This window comes from Oncorhynchus tshawytscha, unplaced genomic scaffold, assembly GCF_018296145.1.
Source record: "Oncorhynchus tshawytscha isolate Ot180627B unplaced genomic scaffold, Otsh_v2.0 Un_contig_4866_pilon_pilon, whole genome shotgun sequence".
Classification (NCBI taxonomy): domain Eukaryota; kingdom Metazoa; phylum Chordata; class Actinopteri; order Salmoniformes; family Salmonidae; genus Oncorhynchus; species Oncorhynchus tshawytscha.
In genome coordinates, this window is record NW_024609783.1 from 460,130 (window position 1) to 487,500 (window position 27,371).

Sequence of the window (27,371 nt, forward strand, 5' to 3'; positions counted from 1 at the left end):
CTCATCTACACCACCATCCATAACCTGACTAGACCCAGCCTCATCTACACCACCATCATAACCTGACTAGACCCAGCCTCATCTACACCACCATCCATAACCTGACTAGACCCAGCCTCATCTACACCTCATCTAACCTCACTAGACACAGCCTCATCTACACCACCTCCATAACCTAGATAACCTGACTAGACCCAGCCTCATCTACACCACCATCTATAACCTGACTAGACCCAGCCTCATCTACACCACCATCTATAACCTGACTAGACCCAGCCTCATCTACACCACCATCACTAACCTGACTAGACACAGCCTCATCTACACCACCATCCATAGCATGACTAGACCCAGCCTCATCTACACCACCCTCCGTAACCTGACTAGACACAGCCTCATCTACACCACCATCTATAACCTGACTAGACCCAGCCTCATCTACACCACCATCTATAACCTGACTAGACCCAGCCTCATCTACACCACCATCTATAACCTGACTAGACCCAGCCTCATCTACACCACCATCTATAACCTGACTAGACCCAGCCTCATCTACACCACCATCTATAACCTGACTAGACCCAGCCTCATCTACACCACCACCTATAACCTGACTAGACCCAGCCTCATCTACACCACCAGCTATAACCTGACTAGACCCAGCCTCATCTACACCACCATCCTATAACCTGACTAGACCCAGCCTCATCTCATCCACCCCCTCCTATAACCTGACTAGACCCAGCCTCATCTACACCACCCTCCGTAACCTGACTAGACCCAGCCTCATCTACACCACCCTCTATAACCTGACTAGACCCAGCCTCATCTACACCACCACCTATAACCTGACTAGACCCAGCCTCATCTACACCACCATCTATAACCTGACTAGACCCAGCCTCATCTACACCACCATCTATAACCTGACTAGACCCAGCCTCATCTACACCACCATCTATAACCTGACTAGACCCAGCCTCATCTACACCACATCTATAACCTGACTAGACCCAGCCTCATCTACACCACCCTCCGTAACCTGACTAGACCCAGCCTCATCTACACCACCCTCCGTAACCTGACTAGACCCAGCCTCATCTACATCACCATCTCTAACCTGACTAGACCCAGCATCATCTACACCACCAGCTATAACCTGACTAGACCCAGCCTCATCTACACCACCCTCCATAACCTGACTAGACCCAGCCTCATCTACACCACCCTCCATAGCATGACTAGACCCAGCCTCATCTACACCACCCAGCCTCATCATAACCTGACTAGACCCAGCCTCATCTCATCACCACCATCCATAACCTGACTAGACCCAGCCTCATCTACACCCACATCTAGACCCAACCTGACTAGACCCAGCCTCATCTGACACCAGCCCATCTACATAACCTGACTAGACCCAGCCTCATCTACACCACCATCTATAACCTGACTAGACCCAGCCTCATCTCACCACCACACCATAACCTGACTAGACCCAGCCTCATCTACACCACCATCTATAACCTGACTAGACCCAGCCTCATCTACACCACCATCTATAACCTGACTAGACCCAGCCTCATCTACAACACCATCTATAACCTGACTAGACCCAGCCTCATCTACACCACCATCTATAACCTGACTAGACCCAGCCTCATCTACACCACCATCCGTAACCTGACTAGACCCAGCCTCATCTACACCACCCTCCGTAACCTGACTAGACCCAGCCTCATCTACACCACCCTCCGTAACCTGACTAGACCCAGCCTCATCTACACCACCATCCATAGCATGACTAGACCCAGCCTCATCTACACCACCCTCCGTAACCTGACTAGACCCAGCCTCATCTACACCACCCTCTATAACCTGACTAGACCCAGCCTCATCTACATCACCATCTCTAACCTGACTAGACCCAGCATCATCTACACCACCATCTATAACCTGACTAGACCCAGCCTCATCTACACCACCATCATAACCTGACTAGACCCAGCCTCATCTACCCCACCATCCTGACTAGACCCAGCCTCATCTACACCACCCATCCATAACCTGACTAGACCCAGCCTCATCTACACCACCATCCATAACCTGACTAGACCCAGCCTCATCTACACCACATCATAACCTGACTAGACCCATCCCCATCTACACCACCATCTATAACCTGACTAGACCCAGCCTCATCTACACCACCATCTATAACCTGACTAGACAGCCTCATCTACACCACCCTCCATAACCTGACTAGACCCAGCCTCATCTACACCTCCATAACCTGACTAGACCCAGCCTCATCTACACCACCATCTATAACCTGACTAGACCCAGCCTCATCTACACCACCCTCCATAACCTGACTAGACCCAGCCTCATCTACACCACCATCTACTGACTGACTAGACCCAGCCTCATCTACACCACCACCTAACCTGACTAGACCCAGCCTCATCTACACCACCATCTATAACCTGACTAGACCCAGCCTCATCTACACCACCCTCCATAACCTGACTAGACCCAGCCTCATCTACACCACCATCTATAACCTGACTAGACCCAGCCTCATCTACACCACCATCTATAACCTGACTAGACCCAGCCTCATCTACACCATCTACACCTCCATAACCTGACTAGACCCAGCCTCATCTACACCACCATCTATAACCTGACTAGACCCAGCCTCATCTACACCACCATCCATAACCTGACTAGACCCAGCCTCATCTACACCACCATCTATCTGACCTGACTCAGACCCAGCCTCATCTACACCACCCATCCATAACCTGACTAGACCCAGCCTCATCTACACCACCATCTATAACCTGACTAGACCCAGCCTCATCTACACCACCATCTATAACCTGACTAGACCCAGCCTCCTCTACACCACCATCTATAACCTGACTAGACCCAGCCTCATCTACACCACCATCTATAACCTGACTAGACCCAGCCTCATCTACACCACCACCTATAACCTGACTAGACCCAGCCTCATCTACACCACCATCTATAACCTGACTAGACCCAGCCTCATCTACACCACCCTCCGTAACCTGACTAGACCCAGCCTCATCTACACCACCCTCCGTAACCTGACTAGACCCAACCTCATCTACACCACCCTCCGTAACCTGACTAGACCCAGCCTCATCTACACTACCATCCATAGCATGACTAGACCCAGCCTCATCTACACCACCCTCCGTAACCTGACTAGACCCAGCCTCATCTACACCACCCTCCGTAACCTGACTAGACCCATCCCCATCTACACCACCATCTATAACCTGACTAGACCCAGACTCATCTACACCACCATCTATAACCTGACTAGACCCAGCCTCATCTACACCACCCTCATAACCTGACTAGACCCAGCCTCATCTACACCACCCTCCGTAACCTGACTAGACCCAGCCTCATCTACACCACCATCTATAACCTGACTAGACCCAGCCTCATCTACACCACCATCCATAACCTGACTAGACCCAGCCTCATCTACACCCACCATCTATAACCTGACTAGACCCAGCCTCATCTACACCACCATCTATAACCTGACTAGACCCAGCCTCATCTACACCACCCTCATAACCTGACTAGACCCACATCTACACCACCATCTATAACCTGACTAGACCATGACACCACCATCTATAACCTGACTAGACCCAGCCTCATCTACACCACCATCCACCAGACCCAGCCTCATCTACACCACCTCTATAACCTGACTAGACCCAGCCTCATCTACACCACCCTCCATAACCTGACTAGACCCAGCCCCTCTACACCAGCCTCATCTACATCACCTGACTAGACCCAGCCTCATCTACACCACCATCTATAACCTGACTAGACCCAGCCTACACCATCCATACACCACCATCTATAACCTGACTAGACCCAGCCTCATCTACACCACCATCTATAACCTGACTAGACCCAGCCTCATCTACACCACCATCTATAACCTGACTAGAGACCCAGCCATCTATAACCTGACTAGACACCACCATCATAACCTGACTAGACCCAGCCTCATCTACACCACCCTCCGTAACCTGACTAGACCCAGCCTCATCTACACCACCACCTATAACCTGACTAGACCCAGCCTCATCTACACCCACCATCTATAACCTGACTAGACCCAGCCTCATCTACACCACCATCCATAACCTGACTAGACCCAGCCTCATCTACACCACCATTTATGTAACCTGACTAGACCCAGCCTCATCACATCCCACTAGACCCAGCCTAACACTAACCTGACTAGACCCAGCCTCATCCACCACCCATTCTCATCAGAATCATCGGAACACCACCATCCGTAACCTGACTAGACCCAGCCTCATCTACACCACCATCATAACCTGACTAGACCCAGCCTCATCTACACCACCTCTCATCTAACCTGACTAGACCCAGCCTCATCTACACCACCCTATAACCTGACTAGACCCAGCCTCATCTACACCACCATCTATAACCTGACTAGACCCAGCCTCATCTACACCACCCTCCATAACCTGACTAGACCCAGCCTCATCTACACCACCCTCATGTAACACTAGACCCAGCCTCATCTACACCACCCATCCATAACCTGACTAGACCCAGCTCCCCCATCTACACCACCATCTATAACCTGACTAGACCCAGCCTCATCTACACCACCATCTATAACCTGACTAGACCCAGCCTCATCTGTAACCACCATCATAACCTGACAAGACCCAGCCTCATCTACACCACCATCTATAACCTGACTAGAAAATAGTGGGTACAGCTAAACCAACAGTGCGTTAATCCTCCACCATAGAAAAGAACATTTGAAAAAATAAATACCAAGAAAAAAAGCAAGAATGTATGGACAGAGCCCTCCACACTGCCTCTCAACTACAAACACTCCCAGCATGCACTGAGAGAGACAGAGAGAGACAGAGCCCTCCACACTGCCTCTCAACTACAAACACTCCCAGCATGCACTGAGAGAGACAGAGAGAGACAGAGCCCTCCACACTGCCTCTCAACTACAAACACTCCCAGCATGCACTGAGAGAGACAGAGAGAGACAGAGCCCTCCACACTGCCTCTCAACTACAAACACTCCCAGCATGCACTGAGAGAGACAGAGAGAGACAGAGCCCTCCACACTGCCTCTCAACTACAAACACTCCCAGCATGCACTGAGAGAGACAGAGAGACAGAGCCCTCCACACTGCCTCTCAACTACAAACACTCCCAGCATGCACTGATGCACTGAGAGAGACAGAGAGAGAGAGACACTGCCTCTAAACTACAAACACTCCCAGAGCACTGAGAGAGACAGAGAGAGACAGAGAGACATAGAATGAGAGAGAAAAAAGAGAGAGAGACAGAGAGACATAGAATCCACACTGCCAGAGAGACTCAGACTAGAGACAAACACTAGAGACCCAGCATGCACTGAGAGAGACAGAGAGAGACAGAGAGACATAGAATGAGAGAGAAAAAGAGAGAGAGAGACAGAGAGACATAGAATGAGAGAGAAAGAGAAAGAGACAGAGATGGAGAGAGACAGAGAGACAGAGAGAGAGAGAGAGACAGAGACAGAGAAAGACAGAGAGACAGAGAGAGAGACAGAGAGAGACAGAGAGAGTGACAGAGAGAGACATAGAGACAGAGAGAGAGAGAGAGAGAGAGACAGAGAGAGACAGAGAGACAGAGAGACAGAGAGAGAGAGACAGAGAGAGCAGACAGAGAGAGACAGAGAGACAGAGAGAGACAGAGAGAGACAGAGAGACAGAGAGAGACAGAGAGAGAGAGACAGAGAGAGACAGAGAGAGCGACAGAGAGAGAGAGAGACAGAGAGAGACAGAGAGAGACAGAGAGAGAGAGACAGAGAGAGCGACAGAGAGAGAGAGAGTGGTAGTTTCACTGTTTCCACAAGCGATATTTTAACAAGACCTTAGTGAAACTTTAACAATGTTTGGATCAATATGTTCCCTCCTAAATCAAAAGTTAGTTTGAAGTTTTCAAGCCTCAAAATGTGATCTAAAGTTGAGATGAGTTCATTTTCCACACCATCTGTTGTTGTTTTTTTTTACATACATATTTGTCTGACTCCCCAATGAATGGGAAATATAGGCAGCGTCTAATTCAATAATTTTAGACTGATTCATTTGGGATTCAGATGTAAAGTTGGATCCACGTTCACGCAGCAGATGGTATGAAACACAGACACTCATCTCAACACTACACCACTTTTGAGGTCTGAAAACATCTGACAAACTTTTACTTTGGAGTCAACTGCCTTTTCAACCCAGACACGCTGTACATATTCCCCGTGACAGACCACCAAGCAAATCTACAGACTACAGTATTGCTTTGATTGCAATGTGAACTCCCTGTGAAGTCCATAGATCTACTGTGGTATTCTAGTCTGTAATCTCTCCTTTCTTCTCTGAGGATACAACGATCTACTGTGGATTTCTAGTCTGTAATCTCTCCTTTCTTCTCAAAGGATAAAATGATGAGTATAAAGCATTACCATGTTGACTGATTGTGTTGACTGTTTGTGTTGACTGGTCGTGTTGACTGTTCGTGTTGACTGATCGTGTTGACTGTTTGTGTTGACTGATTGTGTTGACTGATTGTGTTGACTGGTCGTGTTGACTGTTCGTGTTGACTGATTGTGTTGACTGTTTGTATTGACTGATTGTGTTGACTGTTCGTGTTGACTGTTCGTGTTGACTGGTCGTGTTGACTGGTCGTGTTGACTGATCGTGTTGACTGTTCATGTTGACTGATCGTGTTGACTGATCGTGTTGACTGTTCATGTTGACTGATCGTGTTGACTGTTCATGTTGATTGATCGTGTTGACTGATCGAGTTGATGATTTATGCATTGAAGTAAATTGGTGTCAGTCTGCGACCCAGAACATTCAGAACACACACAGACTGAGCCCGTCCTGTCAACCTCAGTGGTCTATCAGTGTGACTAGATTACTGAGTATTATTCAGGTTACTGACACGTTACAACAACTACAGTACGCTGGCAGACCACAGAGACACAACGCTCAGCACGAATCATTCTGGAGCTTGGAGTAATTCATAGATAAACAACTATTGACTAAATGAAAACAATAAACACGAGGTCTAAAGGCTGTTCCTACGCTGCGTCATAGGCTTGTGTTTCCTGAGTAAATCTGAGATCCACTATTAGTACATAATCCCAGTGCATAATGGCAGTACATAATCCCAGTATATAATCCCAGTACATAATCCCAGTGCATAATGGCAGTACATAATCCCAGTATATAATCCCAGTGCATAATGCCAATACATAATCCCAGTATATAATCCCAGTATATAATCCCAGTACATAATCCCAGTATATAATACCAGTATATAATGCCAGTATATAATTCCAGTATATAATCCCAGTGCATAATGCCAGTACATAATCCCAGTATATAATACCAGTATATAATCCTAGTGCATAATGCCAGTACATAATCCCAGTATATAATGCCAGTATATAATGTCAGTATATAATCCCAGTACATAATCCCAGCATATAACACCAGTACATAATGCCAGTATATAATACCAGTACATAATACCAGTACATAATGCCAGTATATAATGCCAGTATATAATCTGGAACATGTCAGACATGTCAAAGAACAGTAGTATTTGGGGACGTCCCTCTCCTCTCCTCTCCTCTCCTCCTCCTCTCCTCTCCTCTCCTCTCCTCTCCTCTCCTCTCCTCTCCTCTCCTCTCCTCTCCTCTCCTCTCCTCTCCTCTCCTCTGCTCGACTTCTCCTCTCCCTCCCCTTTTCCTCTCCTCTCCTCTCCTCCCCTCTCCCTCTCCCTCCCCTCCCCTCCTCTCCTCTCCTCTCCCTCCTCTCCTCTCCTCTCCTCTCTCCTCTCTCTCCTCTCCTCTCCTCCTCCTCCCCTCCCTCCTCTCTCTCTCTCCTTCTCCTCTCTCTCTACTCCTCTCCTCGACTCTCTCCTCTTCTCTCCTCTCTCTCTCCTCCGCTCATCTTCTCTCCTCTCTCTCTCCTCTCCTCTCCTCTCCTCTCCTCTCCTCTCCTCCACTCGTCTTCTCTCCTCTCCTCTCCTCCTCCTCTCCTCTCCTCTCCTCTCTTCTCCTCTCCTCTCCTCCCTCATCTCTATTCTCTCCTCTCCTCTCCTCTCTCTCCTCTCCTCTCCTCTCCTCTCCTCTCCTCTCCTCTCCTCTCCTCTCTCTCTCTCTTCTCCTCTCCTCCTCTCTTTTCTCCTCTCTTCTCCTCTCCTCTCCTCCTCCTCTCCTCTCCTCCGCTCATCTTCTCTTCTCTCTCCTTCTCCTCTATTCTCTCCTCTCCTCTCCTCTCCTCTCCTCTCCTCTCCTCTCCTCTCCTCTCCTCTCTCTCCTCTCCTCTCCTCTCCTCTCCTCTCCTCTCCTCTCCTCTCCCTCTCCTCTCCCTCTCCTCTCCTCTCCCTCTCCTCCCATCCCCTCTCCTCTCCTCTCCTCTGCTCGACTTCTCCTCTCCTCTCTTTCTCCTCTCTCCTCTCCTCCTCTCCTCTCCTCTCCTCTCCTCTCCTCTCCTCTCCTCTCCTCTCCTCTGGGAATCTCTCCTCTCCTCTCCTCCACCTACTCCTCTCCTCTGAACCCTCTCCCCTCCTCAACCCTATGTCTCCTCCTCTCCTCTCCTCTCCTCAGTAGTGTTCCTCCTGGAGAAAGCACTAGAGATGACTACAGTAGGGTTCTCCTCCTAGAGATCTCCTCTGGGAATCTCTCTAGAGATGACACTCCTTTGAGCAGGACCTCCACCTACAGTACAGCACTGTGCTGATTCAATTAATTATGAACCATGTCGAATTAAGACAGCAGACCAGAGAGAGAGGACCCCCACCAACCCTATGTCTTGTAATTACCCTTCATCTAATATTCACAAAGTTAAACAAATGAAGAGACGGAAGAAAAATATGAGAGTGAGGTAGTTAAAGAAAGAGACAACTACAGTAGTGTTCAGTAGATGGTAGCTGACCATGGACATTCCTGGAGAAAGCACTAGAGATGACTACAGTAAGGTTCAGTAGATGTCAATGGAAGAGATAGGACCATGGACATTCTACAGAGACAGAGAGGACCATGGACATTCTATAGAGAGAGGACCATGGACATTCCACAGAGAGAGGACCATGGACATTCTACAGAGAGAGAGGACCATGGACATTCTACAGAGAGAGGACCATGGACATTCTATAGAGAGAGAGGACCATGGACATTCTACAGAGAGAGAGGACCATGGACATTCTACAGAGAGAGGACCATGGACATTCTATAGAGAGAGAGGACCATGGACATTCTATAGAGGGAGGACCATGGACATTCTACAGAGAGGACCATGGACATTCTACAGAGAGAGGACCATGGACATTATACAGAGAGAGAGGACCATGGACATTCTATAGAGGGAAAGGAGGGGAAACTCACTGGGGTCATAAAATGGATAGCTGGGGAGGTGACTCCTACAAGGGAAGAGTATAAAATGGATAGCTGGGGAGGTGACTCCTACAAGGGAAGAGTATAAAATGGATAGCTGGGGAGGTGACTCCTACAAGGGAAGAGTATAAAATGGATAGCTGGGGAGGTGACGCCTACAAGGGAAGAGTATAAAATGGATAGCTGGGGAGGTGACGCCTACAAGGGAAGAGTATAAAATGGATAGCTGGGAGGTGACGCCTACAAGGGAAGAGTATAAAATGTGTTGTGTAACTTTCTAAACGGGGGCACTCAGCTGACAGCATCCTGGGTAATAAAGACGTTTCTCTGGAGCTTTTGGTCTCAGTCCCTTATTGCAAAGAGGTTACAGTAGTCTTCTACTGTTTAACACAGAGTTACATCATCCCGTTTCACCACACAGCCTTGATGTTATCAACTCTCTGTGTTACACTTTCTCTAACGGTGTGTGTGTGTGTGTTTGCATGTGTGCGTGCGCGTGTGTGTGTGTGTTTGAGTGTGTGTGTGTGTGTGTGTGTGTGTGTGTGTGTGTGTGTGTGTGTGCGTGTGTTTGCGTGTGTTTGCGTGTGTTTGCGTGTGTTTGCGTGCGTGTGTGTGTGTGTGCGTGTGTTTGCGTGCGTGCGTGTGTTTGCGTGCGTGCGTGTGTGTGTGTTTGAGTGCGTGTGTGTTTGAGTGTGTGTGTGTGTTTGCGTGCGTGCGTGTGTGTGTGTGTGTTTTTGCGTGCGTGCGTGTGTGTGTGTGTGTGTGTGTGTGAGCGCAGTGGTGGAAAAAGTATCCAATTGTCATACTCCAGTAAAAGTGAAAGTCACCCGGTAAAATACTACTTCAGTAAAAGTCTAAAAGTATTTGGTTCTAAATATACTTAAGTATCAAAAATAAATATAATTGCTAAAATATTTTTTCAAAAGTAAGTATAAAAAAAGTAAAAGTATAAATCATTTAAATTCCTTATATAAAGCAAACCAGACGGCATCATTTTCTTGTGTTTTTAATTTACAAATAGCCAGGGGCACGCTCCAACACCCAGACATCATTTACAAACCAAGCATGTGTTTAGTGAGTCCTCCAGATCAGAGGCAGTAGGGACGACCAGGGATGTTCTCTGTTTAGTGAGTCCTCCAGATCAGAGGCAGTAGGGACGACCAGGGATGTTCTCTGTTTAGTGAGTCCCCCAGATCAGAGGCTGTAGTGACGACCAGGGATGTTCTCTGTTTAGTGAGTCCTCCAAATCAGAGGCAGTAGGGACAACCAGGGATGTTCTCTGTTTAGTGAGTCCTCCAGATCAGAGGCAGTAGGGAAAACCAGGGATGTTCTCTGTTTAGTGAGTCCTCCAAATCAGAGGCAGTAGTGACGACCAGGGATGTTCTCTGTTTAGTGAGTCCACCAGATCAGAGGCAGTAGGGACGACCAGGGATGTTCTCTGTTTAGTGAGTCCTCCAGATCAGAGGCTGTAGTGATGATCAGGGATGTTCTCTGTTTAGTGAGTCCACCAGATCAGAGGCAGTAGGGATGACCAGGGATGTTCTCTGTTTAGTGAGTCCACCAGATCAGAGGCAGTAGGGATGACCAGGGATGTTCTCTGTTTAGTGAGTCCTCCAGATCAGAGGCAGTAGGGACGACCAGGGATGTTCTCTGTTTAGTGAGTCCTCCAGATCAGAGGCAGTAGGGACGACCAGGGATGTTCTCTGTTTAGTGAGTCCACCAGATCAGAGGCAGTAGGGACGACCAGGGATGTTCTCTGTTTAGTGAGTCCTCCAAATCAGAGGCAGTAGTGACGACCAGGGATGTTCTCTGTTTAGTGAGTCCACCAGATCAGAGGCAGTAGGGACGACCAGGGATGTTCTCTGTTTAGTGAGTCCACCAGATCAGAGGCTGTAGTGACGACCAGGGATGTTCTCTGTTTAGTGAGTCCTCCAGATCAGAGGCAGTAGGGACGACCAGGGATGTTCTCTGTTTAGTGAGTCCCCCAGATCAGAGGCTGTAGTGACGACCAGGGATGTTCTCTGTTTAGTGAGTCCTCCAGATCAGAGGCTGTAGTGATGACCAGGGATGTTCTCTGTTTAGTGAGTCCTCCAGATCAGAGGCTGTAGTGATGATCAGGGATGTTCTCTGTTTAGTGAGTCCACCAGATCAGAGGCAGTAGGGATGACCAGGGATGTTCTCTGTTTAGTGAGTCCACCAGATCAGAGGCAGTAGGGATGACCAGGGATGTTCTCTGTTTAGTGAGTCCTCCAGATCAGAGGCAGTAGGGACGGCCAGGGATGTTCTCTGTTTAGTGAGTCCTCCAGATCAGAGGCAGTAGGGACGACCAGGGATGTTCTCTGTTTAGTGAGTCCACCAGATCAGAGGCAGTAGCGATGACCAGGGATGTTCTCTGTTTAGTGAGTCCTCCAGATCAGAGGCAGTAGGGATGACCAGGGATGTTCTCTGTTTAGTGAGTCCTCCAGATCAGAGGCAGTACATGACCAGGGATGTTCTCTGTTTAGTGAGTCCTCCAGATCAGAGGCAGTAGTGGTGACCAGGGATGTTCTCTGTTTAGTGATTCTTCCAGATCAGAGGCAGTACATGACCAGGGATGTTCTCTGTTTCGTGAGTCCTCCAGATCAGAGGCAGTAGTGATGACCAGGGATGTTCTCTGTTTAGTGGGTCCCCCAGATCAGAGGCAGTAGTGGTGACCAGGGATGTTCTCTGTTTAGTGAGTCCTCCAGATCAGAGGCAGTACATGACCAGGGATGTTCTCTGTTTAGTGAGTCCACCAGATCAGAGGCAGCAGTGACGACCAGGGATGTTCTCTGTTTAGTGAGTCCTCCAGATCAGAGGCAGTACATGACCAGGGATGTTCTCTGTTTAGTGAGTCCTCCAGATCAGAGGCAGTAGTGACGACCAGGGATGTTCTCTGTTTAGTGACTCCTCCAGATCAGAGGCAGTATAGATGACCAGGGGTGTTCTCTGTTTAGTGAGTCCTCCAGATCAGAGGCAGTAGTGACGACCAGGGATGTTCTCTGTTTAGTGAGTCCTCCAGATCAGAGGCTAGTAGGGATGAGCAGGGATGTTCTCTGTTTAGTGAGTTCACCAGATCAGAGGCAGTAGGGACGACCAGGGATGTTCTCTGTTTAGTGAGTCCTCCAGATCAGAGGCAGTAGGGATGACCAGGGATGTTCTCTGTTTAGTGAGTCCACCAGATCAGAGGCAGTAGGGATGACCAGGGATGTTCTCTGTTTAGTGAGTCCTCCAGATCAGAGGGAGTAGGGACGACCAGGGACGTTCTCTGTTTAGTGAGTCCTCCAGATCAGAGGGAGTAGGGATGACCAGGGATGTTCTCTGTTTAGTGAGTCCTCCAGATCAGAGGCAGTAGGGATGACCAGGGATGTTCTCTGTTTAGTGAGTCCTCCAGATCAGAGGCAGTAGTGGTGACCAGGGATGTTCTCTGTTTAGTGAGTCCTCCAGATCAGAGGCAGTAGTGACGACCAGGGATGTTCTCTGTTTGGTGAGTTCACCAGATCAGAGGCAGTAGTGACGACCAGGGATGTTCTCTGTTTAGTGGGTCCCCCAGATCAGAGGCAGTAGTGGTGACCAGGGATGTTCTCTGTTTAGTGAGTCCTCCAGATCAGAGGCAGTAGGGATGACCAGGGATGTTCTCTGTTTAGTGAGTCCTCCAGATCAGAGGCAGTAGTGACGACCAGGGATGTTCTCTGTTTAGTGAGTCCTCCAGATCAGAGGCTGTAGGGATGACCAGGGATGTTCTCTGTTTGGTGAGTCCTCCAGATCAGAGGCAGTAGGGACGACCAGGGATGTTCTCTGTTTAGTGAGTCCTCCAGATCAGAGGCAGTAGGGATGACCAGGGATGTTCTCTGTTTAGTGAGTCCACCAGATCAGAGGCAGTAGGGATGACCAGGGATGTTCTCTGTTTAGTGAGTCCTCCAGATCAGAGGCAGTAGGGACGACCAGGGATGTTCTCTGTTTAGTGAGTCCTCCAGATCAGAGGCAGTAGGGATGACCAGGGATGTTCTCTGTTTAGTGAGTCCTCCAGATCAGAGGCAGTAGGAATGACCAGGGATGTTCTCTGTTTAGTGAGTCCTCCAGATCAGAGGCAGTAGGAATGACCAGGGATGTTCTCTGTTTAGTGAGTCCTCCAGATCAGAGGCAGTAGGGACGACCATGGATGTTCTCTGTTTAGTGAGTCCTCCAGATCAGAGGCAGTAGGGATGACCAGGGATGTTCTCTGTTTAGTGAGTCCACCAGATCAGAGGCAGTAGTGACGACCAGGGATGTTCTCTGTTTAGTGAGTCCTCCAGATCAGAGGCAGTAGTGGTGACCAGGGATGTTCTCTGTTTAGTGAGTCCTCCAGATCAGAGGCAGTAGGGATGACCAGGGATGTTCTCTGTTTAGTGAGTCCACCAGATCAGAGGCAGTAGGGATGACCAGGGATGTTCTCTGTTTAGTGAGTCCTCCAGATCAGAGGCAGTAGTGGTGACCAGGGATGTTCTCTGTTTAGTGAGTCCTCCAGATCAGAGGCAGTAGGGATGACCAGGGATGTTCTCTGTTTAGTGAGTCCACCAGATCAGAGGCAGTAGTGGTGACCAGGGATGTTCTCTGTTTAGTGAGTCCTCCAGATCAGAGGCAGTAGGGATGACCAGGGATGTTCTCTGTTTAGTGAGTCCTCCAGATCAGAGGCAGTAGAGACGACCAGGGATGTTCTCTGTTTAGTGAGTCCTCCAGATCAGAGGCAGTAGGGATGACCAGGGATGTTCTCTGTTTAGTGAGTCCTCCAGATCAGAGGCAGTAGTGACGACCAGGGATGTTCTCTGTTTAGTGAGTCCTCCAGATCAGAGGCTGTAGGGATGACCAGGGATGTTCTCTGTTTAGTGAGTCCTCCAGATCAGAGGCAGTAGGGACGACCAGGGATGTTCTCTGTTTAGTGAGTCCTCCAGATCAGAGGCAGTAGGGATGACCAGGGATGTTCTCTGTTTAGTGAGTCCACCAGATCAGAGGCAGTAGGGATGACCAGGGATGTTCTCTGTTTAGTGAGTCCTCCAGATCAGAGGCAGTAGGGACGACCAGGGATGTTCTCTGTTTAGTGAGTCCTCCAGATCAGAGGCAGTAGGGATGACCAGGGATGTTCTCTGTTTAGTGAGTCCTCCAGATCAGAGGCAGTAGGAATGACCAGGGATGTTCTCTGTTTAGTGAGTCCTCCAGATCAGAGGCAGTAGTGATGACCAGGGATGTTCTCTGTTTAGTGAGTCCTCCAGATCAGAGGCAGTAGTGACGACCAGAGATGTTCTCTGTTTAGTGAGTCCACCAGATCAGAGGCAGTAGTGACGACCAGGGATGTTCTCTGTTTAGTGAGTCCTCCAGATCAGAGGCAGTAGGGGTGACCAGGGATGTTCTCTGTTTAGTGAGTCCTCCAGATCAGAGGCAGTAGGGATGACCAGGGATGTTCTCTGTTTAGTGAGTCCTCCAGATCAGAGGCAGTAGTGACGACCAGGGATGTTCTCTGTTTAGTGAGTCCTCCAGATCAGAGGCTGTAGGGATGACCAGGGATGTTCTCTGTTTGGTGAGTCCTCCAGATCAGAGGCAGTAGGGACGACCAGGGATGTTCTCTGTTTAGTGAGTCCTCCAGATCAGAGGCAGTAGGGATGACCAGGGATGTTCTCTGTTTAGTGAGTCCACCAGATCAGAGGCAGTAGGGATGACCAGGGATGTTCTCTGTTTAGTGAGTCCTCCAGATCAGAGGCAGTAGGGACGACCAGGGATGTTCTCTGTTTAGTGAGTCCTCCAGATCAGAGGCAGTAGGGATGACCAGGGATGTTCTCTGTTTAGTGAGTCCTCCAGATCAGAGGCAGTAGGAATGACCAGGGATGTTCTCTGTTTAGTGAGTCCTCCAGATCAGAGGCAGTAGGAATGACCAGGGATGTTCTCTGTTTAGTGAGTCCTCCAGATCAGAGGCAGTAGGGACGACCATGGATGTTCTCTGTTTAGTGAGTCCTCCAGATCAGAGGCAGTAGGGATGACCAGGGATGTTCTCTGTTTAGTGAGTCCACCAGATCAGAGGCAGTAGTGACGACCAGGGATGTTCTCTGTTTAGTGAGTCCTCCAGATCAGAGGCAGTAGTGACGACCAGAGATGTTCTGTTGAAGTGAGTGGGTTGAACCATTTTCCTGTCCTGCTAAACATTCAAAATGTAACGAGTACTTTTAGGTGTCAGGGAAAATGTATGGAGTAAAAAGTACATTATTTTCTTTAGGATTGTAAGGACGTTAAAGTTGTCAAATATAGAAATACAGTGAGGCCTCAGACTGTTCCTCTCCTCTCCTCTCCTCTCCTCTCCTCTCCTCTCCTCTCCTCTCCTCTCCTCTCCCTCTCCTCTCCTCTCCTCTCCTCTCCTCTCCTCTCCTCTCCTCTCCTCTCCTCTCCTCTCCTCTCCTCTCCTCTCCTCTCTGTCTGTTAACAAACAGACTGTTCCTCTCCTCCTCTCCTCTCTGTCTGTTAACAAACAGACTGTGTTCCTCTCTCATTCTCTCCTCTCTGTCTGTTAACAAACAGACTGTTCCTCTCCTCCTCTCCTCTCTGTCTGTTAACAAACAGACTGTTCCTCTCCTCCTCTCCTCTCTGTCTGTTAACAAACAGACTGTTCCTCTCCTCCTCTCCTCTCTGTCTGTTAACAAACAAACTGTGTTCCTCTCCTCCTCTCCTCTCTGTCTGGGTTTGTAAATATGTGTGTGTGTCTGGTTTGTGTGTGTATGTGTGTGTGTGTGTGTGTGTGTGTGTGTGTGTGTGTGTGTGTGTGTGTGTGTGTGTGTGTGTGTGTGTGTGTGTGTGTGTGTGTGTGTGTGTGTGTGGGTGTGTGTGCGTACGTGCGTGTGTGTGTGTGCATGCTTCTATCTGTACACTTAGGGTTCAGGGTAGTTAACTGTGTTGTGCTACAGGACTGACTCATCTCATTCCATCTCTCCCCGTAGCAAAGAGTCTGCGTCCCAAATGCCTCCTCTACTCCCTATAAGGTGCCATTTGGTACAACAGGCTGTGACTGAAGCTGGGGTCACAACCCTGCCCTGGTACATTCAGTACATCTGGTTGATCAGAGTCCCACTTCTCTTCCAGTGACATCTACAGTACATCTCAAAGCTACCATCTCTTCCAGTGATATCTAGGGTACATCTCAAAGCTACCATCTCTTCCAGTGATATCTACAGTACATCTCAAAGCTACCATCTCTTCCAGTGATATCTACAGTACATCTCAAAGCTACCATCTCTTCCAGTGATATCTACAGTACATCTCAAAGCTACCATCTCTTCCAGTGACATCTACAGTTCACCTCAAAGCTACCATCTCTTCCAGTGATATCTACAGTATATCTCAAAGCTACCATCTCTTCCATTGACATCTACAGTATATCTCAAAGCTACCATCTCTTCCAGTGATATCTACAGTACATCTGTCAGAGTGAAGGGGGAATGATGCTTCATTAAGGTTCACCTCATAGATAATGGACTCTATGGTACGTCTCAAATGGCACCCTATTCGCTATATAGTGCACTTGTGTTCATGGGTTCTGGTCAAAAGTAGTGCAAAAGTAGTGCAAAAAGTAGTGCAAAAGTAGGCAGTAGAGATGACCAGGGAATAGGGCTCTGGTCAAAAGTAGTGCACTATATAGGGAATAGGGCCCTGGTCTATAGTAGTGTACTATATAGGGAATAGGACCCTGGTCTATAGTAGTACCACTATATAGGGAATAGGGCTCTGGTCTATAGTAATACCACTATATAGGGAATAGGGCTCTGGTCTATAGTAGTACACTATATAGGGAATAGGGCTCTGGCCTATAGTAGTACCACTATATAGGGAATAGGGCTCTGGTCTATAGTAATACCACTATATAGGGAATAGGGCCCTGGTCTATAGTAGTACCACTATATAGGGAATAGGGCTCTGGTCTATAGTAGTACCACTATATAGGGAATATGGCTCTGGTCTATAGTAATACCACTATATAGGGAATAGGGCCCTGGTCTATAGTAGTACCACTATATAGGGAATAGGGCTCGTCTATAGTAGTACACTATATAGGGAATAGGGCTCTGGTCTATAGTACTACCACTATATAGGGAATAGGGCCCTGGTCTATAGTAGTACCACTATATAGGGAATAGGGCTCTGGTAATAATAGTGTATATAGTATAGTACAGTAATAATAATAGTGTGTATAGTATAGTAGTATAGTACAGTACTAATACTAGTGTATATAGTATAGTAGTATAGTACAGTAATAATAATAGTGTATATAGTATAGTGCAGTAATAATAAGTGTATATAGTATAGTAGTATAGTACAGTAATAATAATAGTGTATATAGTATAGTAGTATAGTACAGTAATAATAATAGTGTATATAGTATAGTAGTATAGGACAGTAATAATAATAGTGTATATAGTATAGTACAGTAATAATAATAGTGTATATAGTATCGTAGTATTGTACAGTAATAATAATAGTGTATATAGTATAGTAGTATAGGACAGTCATAATAATAGTGTATATAGTATAGTAGTATAGTACAGTAATAATAATAGTGTATATAGTATAGTAGTATAGTACAGTAATAATAATAGTGTATATAGTATAGTACAGTAATAATACTAGTGTGTATAGTATAGTAGTATTGTACAGTAATAATAATATAATATAGTAAACTGTGTCTGGTATCTCTCCAGTCCAAGACTACCTGTCTATTTCCTCGCCCGCTGCTTTGCAGGGTTTAACCTGAAGTTCTGTTCCGACGACCCGCACAAAAACGGTTCAAATCCATTAAGCAATTAGTAATGACGCATTTCACTTTCAACTGCTGGACTAAAGCTCCCTAAGAAGTTGTATAAAAACACGACCTAAGTACAGGAGTACAGTTTGTGTGTCCTGCTCCATCTACTCACCGTGTACCCGGGGGCACAGACACAGGCGCCGGTGAAGCCCTCACAGTCGGCTCCGTTGGCACACGCACATGCCTCCTTACATCCCTCGCCATAGTAACCTGACGGACAGGTCTCGTTGCAGAACAGACCCGCCCACCCCGCCGCGCACGCACACTCCCCCGACAACGGATGGCAGCTGGGAATGGAGAAGAGAGGAGGAGAGAGCAGAGAGAAGAGAGGAGAGAGGAGAGGAGAAGAGAGGAGAGGAGAACAGAGAAGAGGAGAGAGGAGAAGAGAGGAGAACAGAAGAGAGGAGAGAGAAGAGAGGAGAGGAGAGAGGAGAAGAGAGGAGAGGAGAGAGGAGAAGAGAGGAGAACAGAGAAGAGAGGAGAAGAGAGAAGAGGAGAGAGGAGAAGAGAGGAGAACAGAGAAGAGAGAGAGAGGAGAAGAGAGGAGAACAGAGAAGAGGAGAGAGGAGAAGAGAGGAGAAGAGAGGAGAACAGAGAAGAGGAGAGAGGAGAAGAGAGCAGAGGAGAAGAGAGAGAGAGAGAGGAGAAGAGAAGAGAGGAGAACAGAGGAGAACAGAAGAGAGAGAGAGAGAGAGAGAGGAGAGGAGAGAGGAGAAGAGAGAGAGAGGAGAGAGGAGAAGAGAGGAGAACAGAGAAGAGAGGAGAAGAGAGGAGAACAGAGAAGAGGAGAGAGGAGAAAAGAGGAGGAGAGGAGAACAGAGGAGGCTTATGATCGACAAGGGTTCTTCAGCTGTGGTTAGAGGTTGGACTAGTAACCAGCAGGTAGCCTAGTGGTTAGAACGTTGGGCCAGTAACCAGCAGGTAGCCTAGTGGTTAGAGGTTGGACTAGTAACCAACAGGTAGCCTAGTGGTTAGAACGTTGGGCCAGTAACCAGCAGGTAGCCTAGTGGTTAGAGGTTGGACTAGTAACCAACAGGTAGTCTAGTGGTTAGAGGTTGGACTAGTAACCAACAGGTAGCCTAGTGGTTAGAGGTTGGACTAGTAACCAGCAGGTAGCCTAGTGGTTAGAGGTTGGACTAGTAACCAACAGGTAGCCTAGTGGTTAGAGGTTGGACTAGTAACCAGCAGGTAGCCTAGTGGTTAGAGGTTGGACTAGTAACCAGCAGGTAGCCTAGTGGTTAGAGGTTGGACTAGTAACCAACAGGTAGCCTAGTGGTTAGAGCGTTGGGCCAGTAACCGAAAAGTTGCAAGCTCGAATCCCCAAGCTGACGAGGTAAAAATATGTTGTTCTGCCCCTGAACAAGGCAATTAACCCACTGTTCCCCGGTAGGCCGTCATTGTAAATAAGAATTTGTTCTGACTTTCTTAGTTTAAGATAAGATTAGCAGACAAGCTTTTTATCTACCAACTTTCATCCTCCTCCTCATCATCTTCCTCCTCCTCCTCATTCTCCTCCTCCTCATCTTCCTCCACATCTTCCTCCTCTTTCTCCTCCTCTTCCTCTTCATCTTCCTCATTCTCCTCCTCCTCATCTTCCTCCTCCTCCTCATCTTCCTCATACTCCTCCTCTTCCTCCTCCTCTACCTCCTCTTCCTCCTCTTCCTCCTCCTCCTCATCCTCTTCCTCATCCTCCACTTCCTCCTCATCCTCCTTCACTGTTTGAAGAAATGCTACTTTATCTCAAAACAGCCTAATTCAGAATAGACCGTATTTATCACAGATGAGTCCATACAGACGGTACCTGAGTGTGTTTGAGGCGTTACAGGGACAGTATTTATCACAGATGAGTCCATACAGACGGTACCTGAGTGTGTTTGAGGCGTTACAGGGACAGTATTTATCACAGATGAGTCCATACAGACGGTACCTGAGTGTGTTTGAGGCGTTACAGGGACAGTATTTATCACAGATGAGTCCATACAGACGGTACCTGAGTGTGTTTGAGGCGTTACAGGGACAGTATTTATCACAGATGAGTCCATACAGACAGGGGTACCTGAGTGTGTTTGAGGCGTTACAGGGACAGTATTTATCACAGATGAGTCCATACAGACGGTACCTGAGTGTGTTTGAGGCGTTACAGGGACAGTATTTATCACAGATGAGTCCATACAGACGGTACCTGAGTGTGTTTTGAGGACGTTACAGGGACAGTTTGAGGCGTTACAGGGACAGTATTTATCACAGATGAGTCCAGTGTGTTTACAGGGACAGTATTTATCACAGATGAGTCCATACAGACGGTACCTGAGTGTGTTTGAGGCGTTACAGGGACAGTATTTATCACAGATGAGTCCATACAGACGGTACCTGAGTGTGTTTGAGGCGTTACAGGGACAGTATTTATCACAGATGAGTCCATACAGACGGTACCTGAGTGTGTTTGAGGCGTTACAGGGACAGTATTTATCACAGATGAGTCCATACAGACGGTACCTGAGTGTGTTTGAGGCGTTACAGGGACAGTATTTATCACAGATGAGTCCATACAGACGGTACCTGAGTGTGTTTGAGGCGTTACAGGGACAGTATTTATCACAGATGAGTCCATACAGACGGTACCTGAGTGTGTTTGAGGCGTTACAGGGACAGTATTTATCACAGATGAGTCCATACAGACGGTACCTGAGTGTGTTTGAGGCGTTACAGGGACAGTATTTATCACAGATGAGTCCATACAGACGGTACCTGAGTGTGTTTGAGGCGTTACAGGGACAGTATTTATCACAGATGAGTCCATACAGACGGTACCTGAGTGTGTTTGAGGCGTTACAGGGACAGTATTTATCACAGATGAGTCCATACAGACGGTACCTGAGTGTGTTTGAGGCGTTACAGGGACAGTATTTATCACAGATGAGTCCATACTGTCCAGAGGGACAGAACCTGTCCTGACAGCTCGGACCTTTGAACCCCTCGTCACACAGACAGGCCCCGTTGACATGGTAACACCTCGCTCTGTTCTGACAGTCACACTTATGTGAACACTGAGGACCGTACGACCCCCCCGGACACTCCTCCTGACATCTGGAGAGAGAGACAGAGGGAGAGAGAAAGAGAGAGACAGAGAGGGAGAGAGAGAGAGGGGGTAGAGAAAGAGAGAGACAGAGAGGGAGAGAGACAGAGAGAGAGAGAAAGAGAGAGACAGAGAGGGAGAGAGAGAGAGGGGGGTAGAGAAAGAGAGAGACAGAGAGGGAGAGAGACAGAGAGAGAGAGAGAGAGAGAGGGGGGTAGAGAAAGAGAGAGACAGAGAGGGAGAGAGACAGAGAAAGAGAGAGACAGAGAGGGAGAGAAAGAGAGAGACAGAGAGGGAGAGAGAGAGACAGAGAGGGAGAGAGAGAGTGAGGGAGAGAGAGAGAAAGAGAGAGACAGAGAGGGAGAGAGAGGGGGTAGAGAAAGAGAGAGACAGAGAGGGAGAGAGACAGAGAGAGAGAGAGGGAGAGAAAGAGAGAGACAGAGAGGGAGAGAAAGAGAGAGACAGAGAGGGAGAGAGAGAGGGGGGTAGAGAAAGAGAGAGACAGAGAGGGAGAGAGACAGAGAGAGAGAGAGGGAGAGAAAGAGAGAGACAGAGAGGGAGAGAAAGAGAGAGACAGAGAGGGAGAGAGAGAGTGAGGGAGAGAGAGAAAGAGAGAGACAGAGAGGGAGAGAGAGGGGGGTAGAGAAAGAGAGACAGACAGAGGGAGATAAAAGGAGAGAGGGAGCGAGAGAGGGGTGGGAGAGAAAGAGAGGGTGAGAGAGAGGAGAGGGACAGAGAGGGAGAGACAGAGAGGGAGAGAGAGGGAGAGAGAGAGAGAGGGAGAGAGAGAGACAGAGAGGGAGAGAGAGGGGGGATAGAGAAAGAGAGACAGACAGAGGGAGATAAAAGGAGAGAGGGAGAGCGGGAGAGGGGTGGGGAGAGAAAGAGAGGGTGAGAGAGAGAGAGAGAGAGACAGCATGTTGTTAATAGTCTGGCATGTAGTTATCATTACATCACATAGAATGAAACATTACCACAATCCATTATCATAACCATCTGGCCTCTGTTCCACCTCCCTAACTCACAGGACCTACAGTACATTACCATCATACATTATCATAACCATCTGGCCTCTGTTCCACCTCCCTAACTCACAGGACCTACAGTACATTACCATCATACATTATCATAACCATCTGGCCTCTGTTCCACCTCCCTAACTCACAGGACCTACAGTACATTACCATCATACATTATCATAACCATCTGGCCTCAGTTCCACCTCCCTAACTCACAGGACATACAGTACATTACCATCATACATTATCATAACCATCTGGCCTCAGTTCCACCTCCCTAACTCACAGGACCTCCAGTACATTACCATCATACATTATCATAACCATCTGGCCTCAGTTCCACCTGCCTAACTCACAGGACCTACACTACATTACCATTATACATTATCATAACCATCTGGCCTCTGTTCCACCTCCCTAACTCACAGGACCTACACTACATTACCATTATACATTATCATAACCATCTGGCCTCAGTTCCACCTCCCTAACTCACAGGACCTACACTACATTACCATCATACTTTATACATTATCATAACCATCTGGCCTCAGTTCCACCTCCCTAACTAACAGGACCAACACTACATTACCATCATACATTATCATAACCATCTGGCCTCTGTTCCACCTCCCTAACTCACAGGACCTACACTACATCACCATCATATATTATCATAACCATTTGTTCCACTGGTTACAGGTTACAACATTTCCTTCATTATCTCCAAACCAACATGATATAATAGCAATGAGCTGATCCCATTCCAGTCCCAATGGTGTATTCTCCATACACCTGTTACTGTACACCAATGGGACCATGTTCTCCAGCTCCATACACCTGTTACTGTACACCAATGGGGCCATGTTCTCCAGCTCCATACACCTGTTACTGTACACCAATGGGGCCATGTTCTCCAGCTCCATACACCTGTTACTGTACACCAATGGGGCCACCATTACACCATATACCTCATCACCATACAGACAGACAGACAGACAGACAGACAGACAGACAGACAGACAGACAGACAGACAGACAGACAGACAGACAGACAGACAGACAGACAGACAGACAGACAGACAGACAGACAGACAGACCATTACACCAGGGACAACAGGACAGACAGACAGACAGACAGACAGACAGACAGACAGACAGACAGACAGACAGACAGACAGACAGACAGACAGACAGACAGACAGACAGACAGACAGACAGACAGACAGACCATTAAACCAGGGACAACAAGACAGACAGACAGACAGAAAGACAGACAGACCATTACACCAGGGAAAACAGGACAGACAGACAGACAGACAGACAGACCATTACACCAGGGACACGGGACAGACAGACAGACAGACAGACAAACCATTACACCAGGGACAGACACGGGACAGGCATTACGGGACAGACAGACAGACCATTACACCAGGGACAACAGGACAGACAGACAGACAGACAGACAGACCATTACACCAGGGAAAACAGGACAGACAGACAGACAGACAGACAGACAGACAGACATTACACCAGAAAACAGACAGACAGACAGACAGACAGACAGACCATTACACCAGGGACAACGGGACAGACATTAGACAGTTTCCTGGATGGTTGTACTCAAGGTGAATCTTCAGCCATTAATTGTTCTGAACACATCTCACAGCAGAGACGATGACTCTCTCTACGTACAGAATAGTAATGATGAGGGGAGGAACATGAAGTATACCACCCCAGTAGTTCACTTTCTCTGCGTCCCAAAACTACACCATATTCCCTTTATAGTACACTACTTTTGATTAGGGCCCTAGTGCCCTACTTTTGCCTGGTCAAGGGTAGTGCACTACATAAAGAATTGGTTGCTATTTGGGTCGAGGCCAAAGTTAAATATACAATCCTCTGGCGTGATTACAACACGTCTATAACACAGCCATTAAAACTGAGACGAATCGCTCAATTAAATAATCTGGCTGGTTGGGTATCATGGTTATATCACAGAGACTTCCCATGGTCCTCATCTAGCAACGCATTGGAATAGAGGGAGGGAGGGAGGGAGGGAGGGAGGGAGGGAGGGAGGGAGGGAGGGAGGGAGGGAGGGAGGGAGGGAGGGAGGGAGGGAGGGAGGGAGGGAGGGAGGGAGGGAGGGAGGGAGGGAGGGAGGGAGGGAGGGGGGGGAGAGGAATGGCGAGAGAAGTCAATCTGAAATGATTCCTCGCAGGCTAATACACCTGTCTGTGGTCTAAAGAATGGTTGTAATTTGGCCAGATTTAATATAAAGAGAGAGAGTGGGGGAGAGAGGGAGCGTGTGTGTGTGTGTGTGTGTGTGTGTGTGTGTGTGTGTGTGTGTGTGTGTGTGTTTGTGCGTGCGTGCGTGCGTGTGTGCGTGTGTGTGTGACAGGTTGGAAGAAAGGTATTCCTCCGGACAATGTGTCTAGCAGAGATAATAAATCTGTCTGCCAGAGATAGAGGAGAGAGAGAAGAGAGAGGAGAGAGAGAAGAGAGAGGAGAGAGAGAGGAGATAGAGAAGAGAGAGGAGAGAGAGAGGAGAGAGAGGAGATATAGGAGAGAGAGAGGAGATGGAGAGAGAGAGAGGAGAGAGAGGAGAGAGAGGAGATAGAGGGGAGAGAGAAGATATAGGAGAGAGAGGAGAGAGAGAGGAGATAGATAGAGAGGATACAGACAGAGGAGATAGAGAGGAGAGAGAGGGGAGAGAGGACATAGAGGGGTGAGAGAAGATATAGGAGAGAGAGGAGAGAGGGAGGAGATAGAGAAGAGAGAGGAGAGAGAGGAGATAGATAGAGAGAGAGAGAGGATACAGACAGAGGAGATAGAGAGAGACAGAGAGAGAGAGAGAGGATACAGAGAGAGAGGAGACAGAGGGAGAGAGAGAGGATACAGAGAGACGAGATAGAGAGATGAGATAGAGAGGAGAGAGAGGAGAGAGAGGAGAGAGGAGATAGAGAGGAGACAGAGAGAGAGGATACAGAGAGAGAGGAGACAGAGAGAGAGGATACAGAGAGAGAGGAGACAGAGAGAGAGGATACAGAGAGAGGAGATAGAGGGGTGAGAGAAGATATAGGAGAGAGAGGAGAGAGAGAGGAGATAGATAGAGAGAGAGAGAGGATACAGACAGAGGAGATAGAGAGGAGACAGAGAGAGGATACAGAGAGAGAGGAGACAGAGAGAGAGGATACAGAGAGACGAGATAGAGAGAGAGGATACAGAGAGAGGAGACAGAAAGAGAGGAGACAGAGAGAGAGGATACAGAGAGACGAGGTAGAGAGAGAGGATACAGAGAGACGAGATAGAGAGAGAGGATACAGAGAGACGAGATAGAGAGAGAGGATACAGAGAGAGAGGATACAGAGAGAGAGGATACAGAGAGAGGGGATACAGAGAGAGAGGATACAGAGAGAGAGGAGACAGAGAGAGAGGATACAGAGAGAGAGGAGACAGAGAGAGAGGATACAGAGAGACGAGGTAGAGAGAGAGAGGATACAGAGAGAGAGGATATAGAGAGAGAGGATACAGAGAGACGAGGTAGAGAGAGAGAGGATACAGAGAGACGAGGTAGAGAGAGAGAGGATACAGAGAGAGAGGATATAGAGAGAGAGGATACAGAGAGAGAGGATACAGAGAGAGAGGATACAGAGAGAGAGGAGACAGAGAGAGAGGATACAGAGAGACGAGGTAGAGAGAGAGGATACAGAGAGAGGAGATAGAGAGGAGACAGAGAGAGAGGATAAGGAGAGACGAGATAGAGAGGATATAGAGAGAGGAGATAGAGAGGAGTCAGACAGAGAGGAGACAGAGAGAGGAGACAGAGAGAGAGGATACAGAGAGAGAGAGAGGAGACAGACAGAGAGGAGACATAGAGAGAGGAGACAGAGAGAGAGGATACAGAGAGAGAGGATACAGAGAGAGAGGATACAGAGAGAGGAGATAGAGAGGAGTCAGACAGAGAGGAGACAGAGAGAGAGGAGACAGAGAGAGGATACAGATAGAGGAGATAGAGAGGAGACAGAGAGAGGAGACAGAGAGACGATATAGAGAGAGAGCATACAGAGAGAGAGGAGACAGAGAGAGAGGATACAGAGAGACGAGGTAGAGAGGAGTCAGAGAGAGGAGATAGAGAGGAGACAGAGAGAGAGGATAAGGAGAGACGAGATAGAGAGGAGTCAGAGAGAGACCATAAAGGGAGACGAGATAGAGAGGATATAGAGAGAGGAGATAGAGAGGAGTCAGACAGAGAGGAGACAGAGAGAGAGGAGACAGAGAGAGAGGCTACAGAGAGAGAGGATACAGAGAGAGGGGAGACAGAGAGAGGAGATAGATAGAGAGGAGACAGAGAGAGAGGAGACAGAGAGACGAGATAGAGAGAGAGGATACAGAGAGAGAGGATACAGAGAGAGGGGATAGAGAGGAGACAGAGAGAGAGGAGACAGAGAGATGATATAGAGAGAGAGGATACAGAGAGAGGAGATAGAGAGGAGACAGAGAGAGAGGATAAGGAGAGATGAGATAGAGAGGAGACAGAGAGAGAGGATACAGAGAGAGGAGATTGAGAGAGAGGATACAGACAGAGGAGATAGAGAGAGGATACAGAGAGAGGAGACAGAGAGAGAGGATACAGACAGAGGAGATAGAGAGAGAGGATACAGAGAGAGAGAGAAGTGGACAAGAGAAGAGCAGAGAGATGGATAGAGAGGAGAGAGAGAGAGGATACAGAGAGGGGATAGAGAGAGAGGATACAGAGAGAGAGAGAAGTGGACAAGAGAAGAGCAGAGAGATGGATAGAGAGGAGATAGAGAGAGAGGATACAGAGAGGGGATAGAGAGAGAGGATACAGAGAGAGAGAAGTGGACAAGAGAAGAGCAGAGAGATGGATAGAGAGGAGATAGAGAGAGAGGATACAGAGAG

The 27,371-nt window shown here is 48.1% G+C and overlaps 1 protein-coding gene across 1 annotated transcript in view; it reads right to left on the bottom strand.

The window, feature by feature from the left end:
- The window catches only part of LOC121845859 (multiple epidermal growth factor-like domains protein 11), a gene marked incomplete at its 5' end in the record, with an annotated part of 115,586 nt that overhangs the window by 79,172 nt on the left and 9,043 nt on the right, over positions 1-27,371 (bottom strand). Inside the window, 2 exon segments of the mRNA XM_042318029.1 lie at positions 18,470-18,637; positions 21,225-21,437. Coding sequence (XP_042173963.1) covers positions 18,470-18,637; positions 21,225-21,437 — 381 coding nt within the window.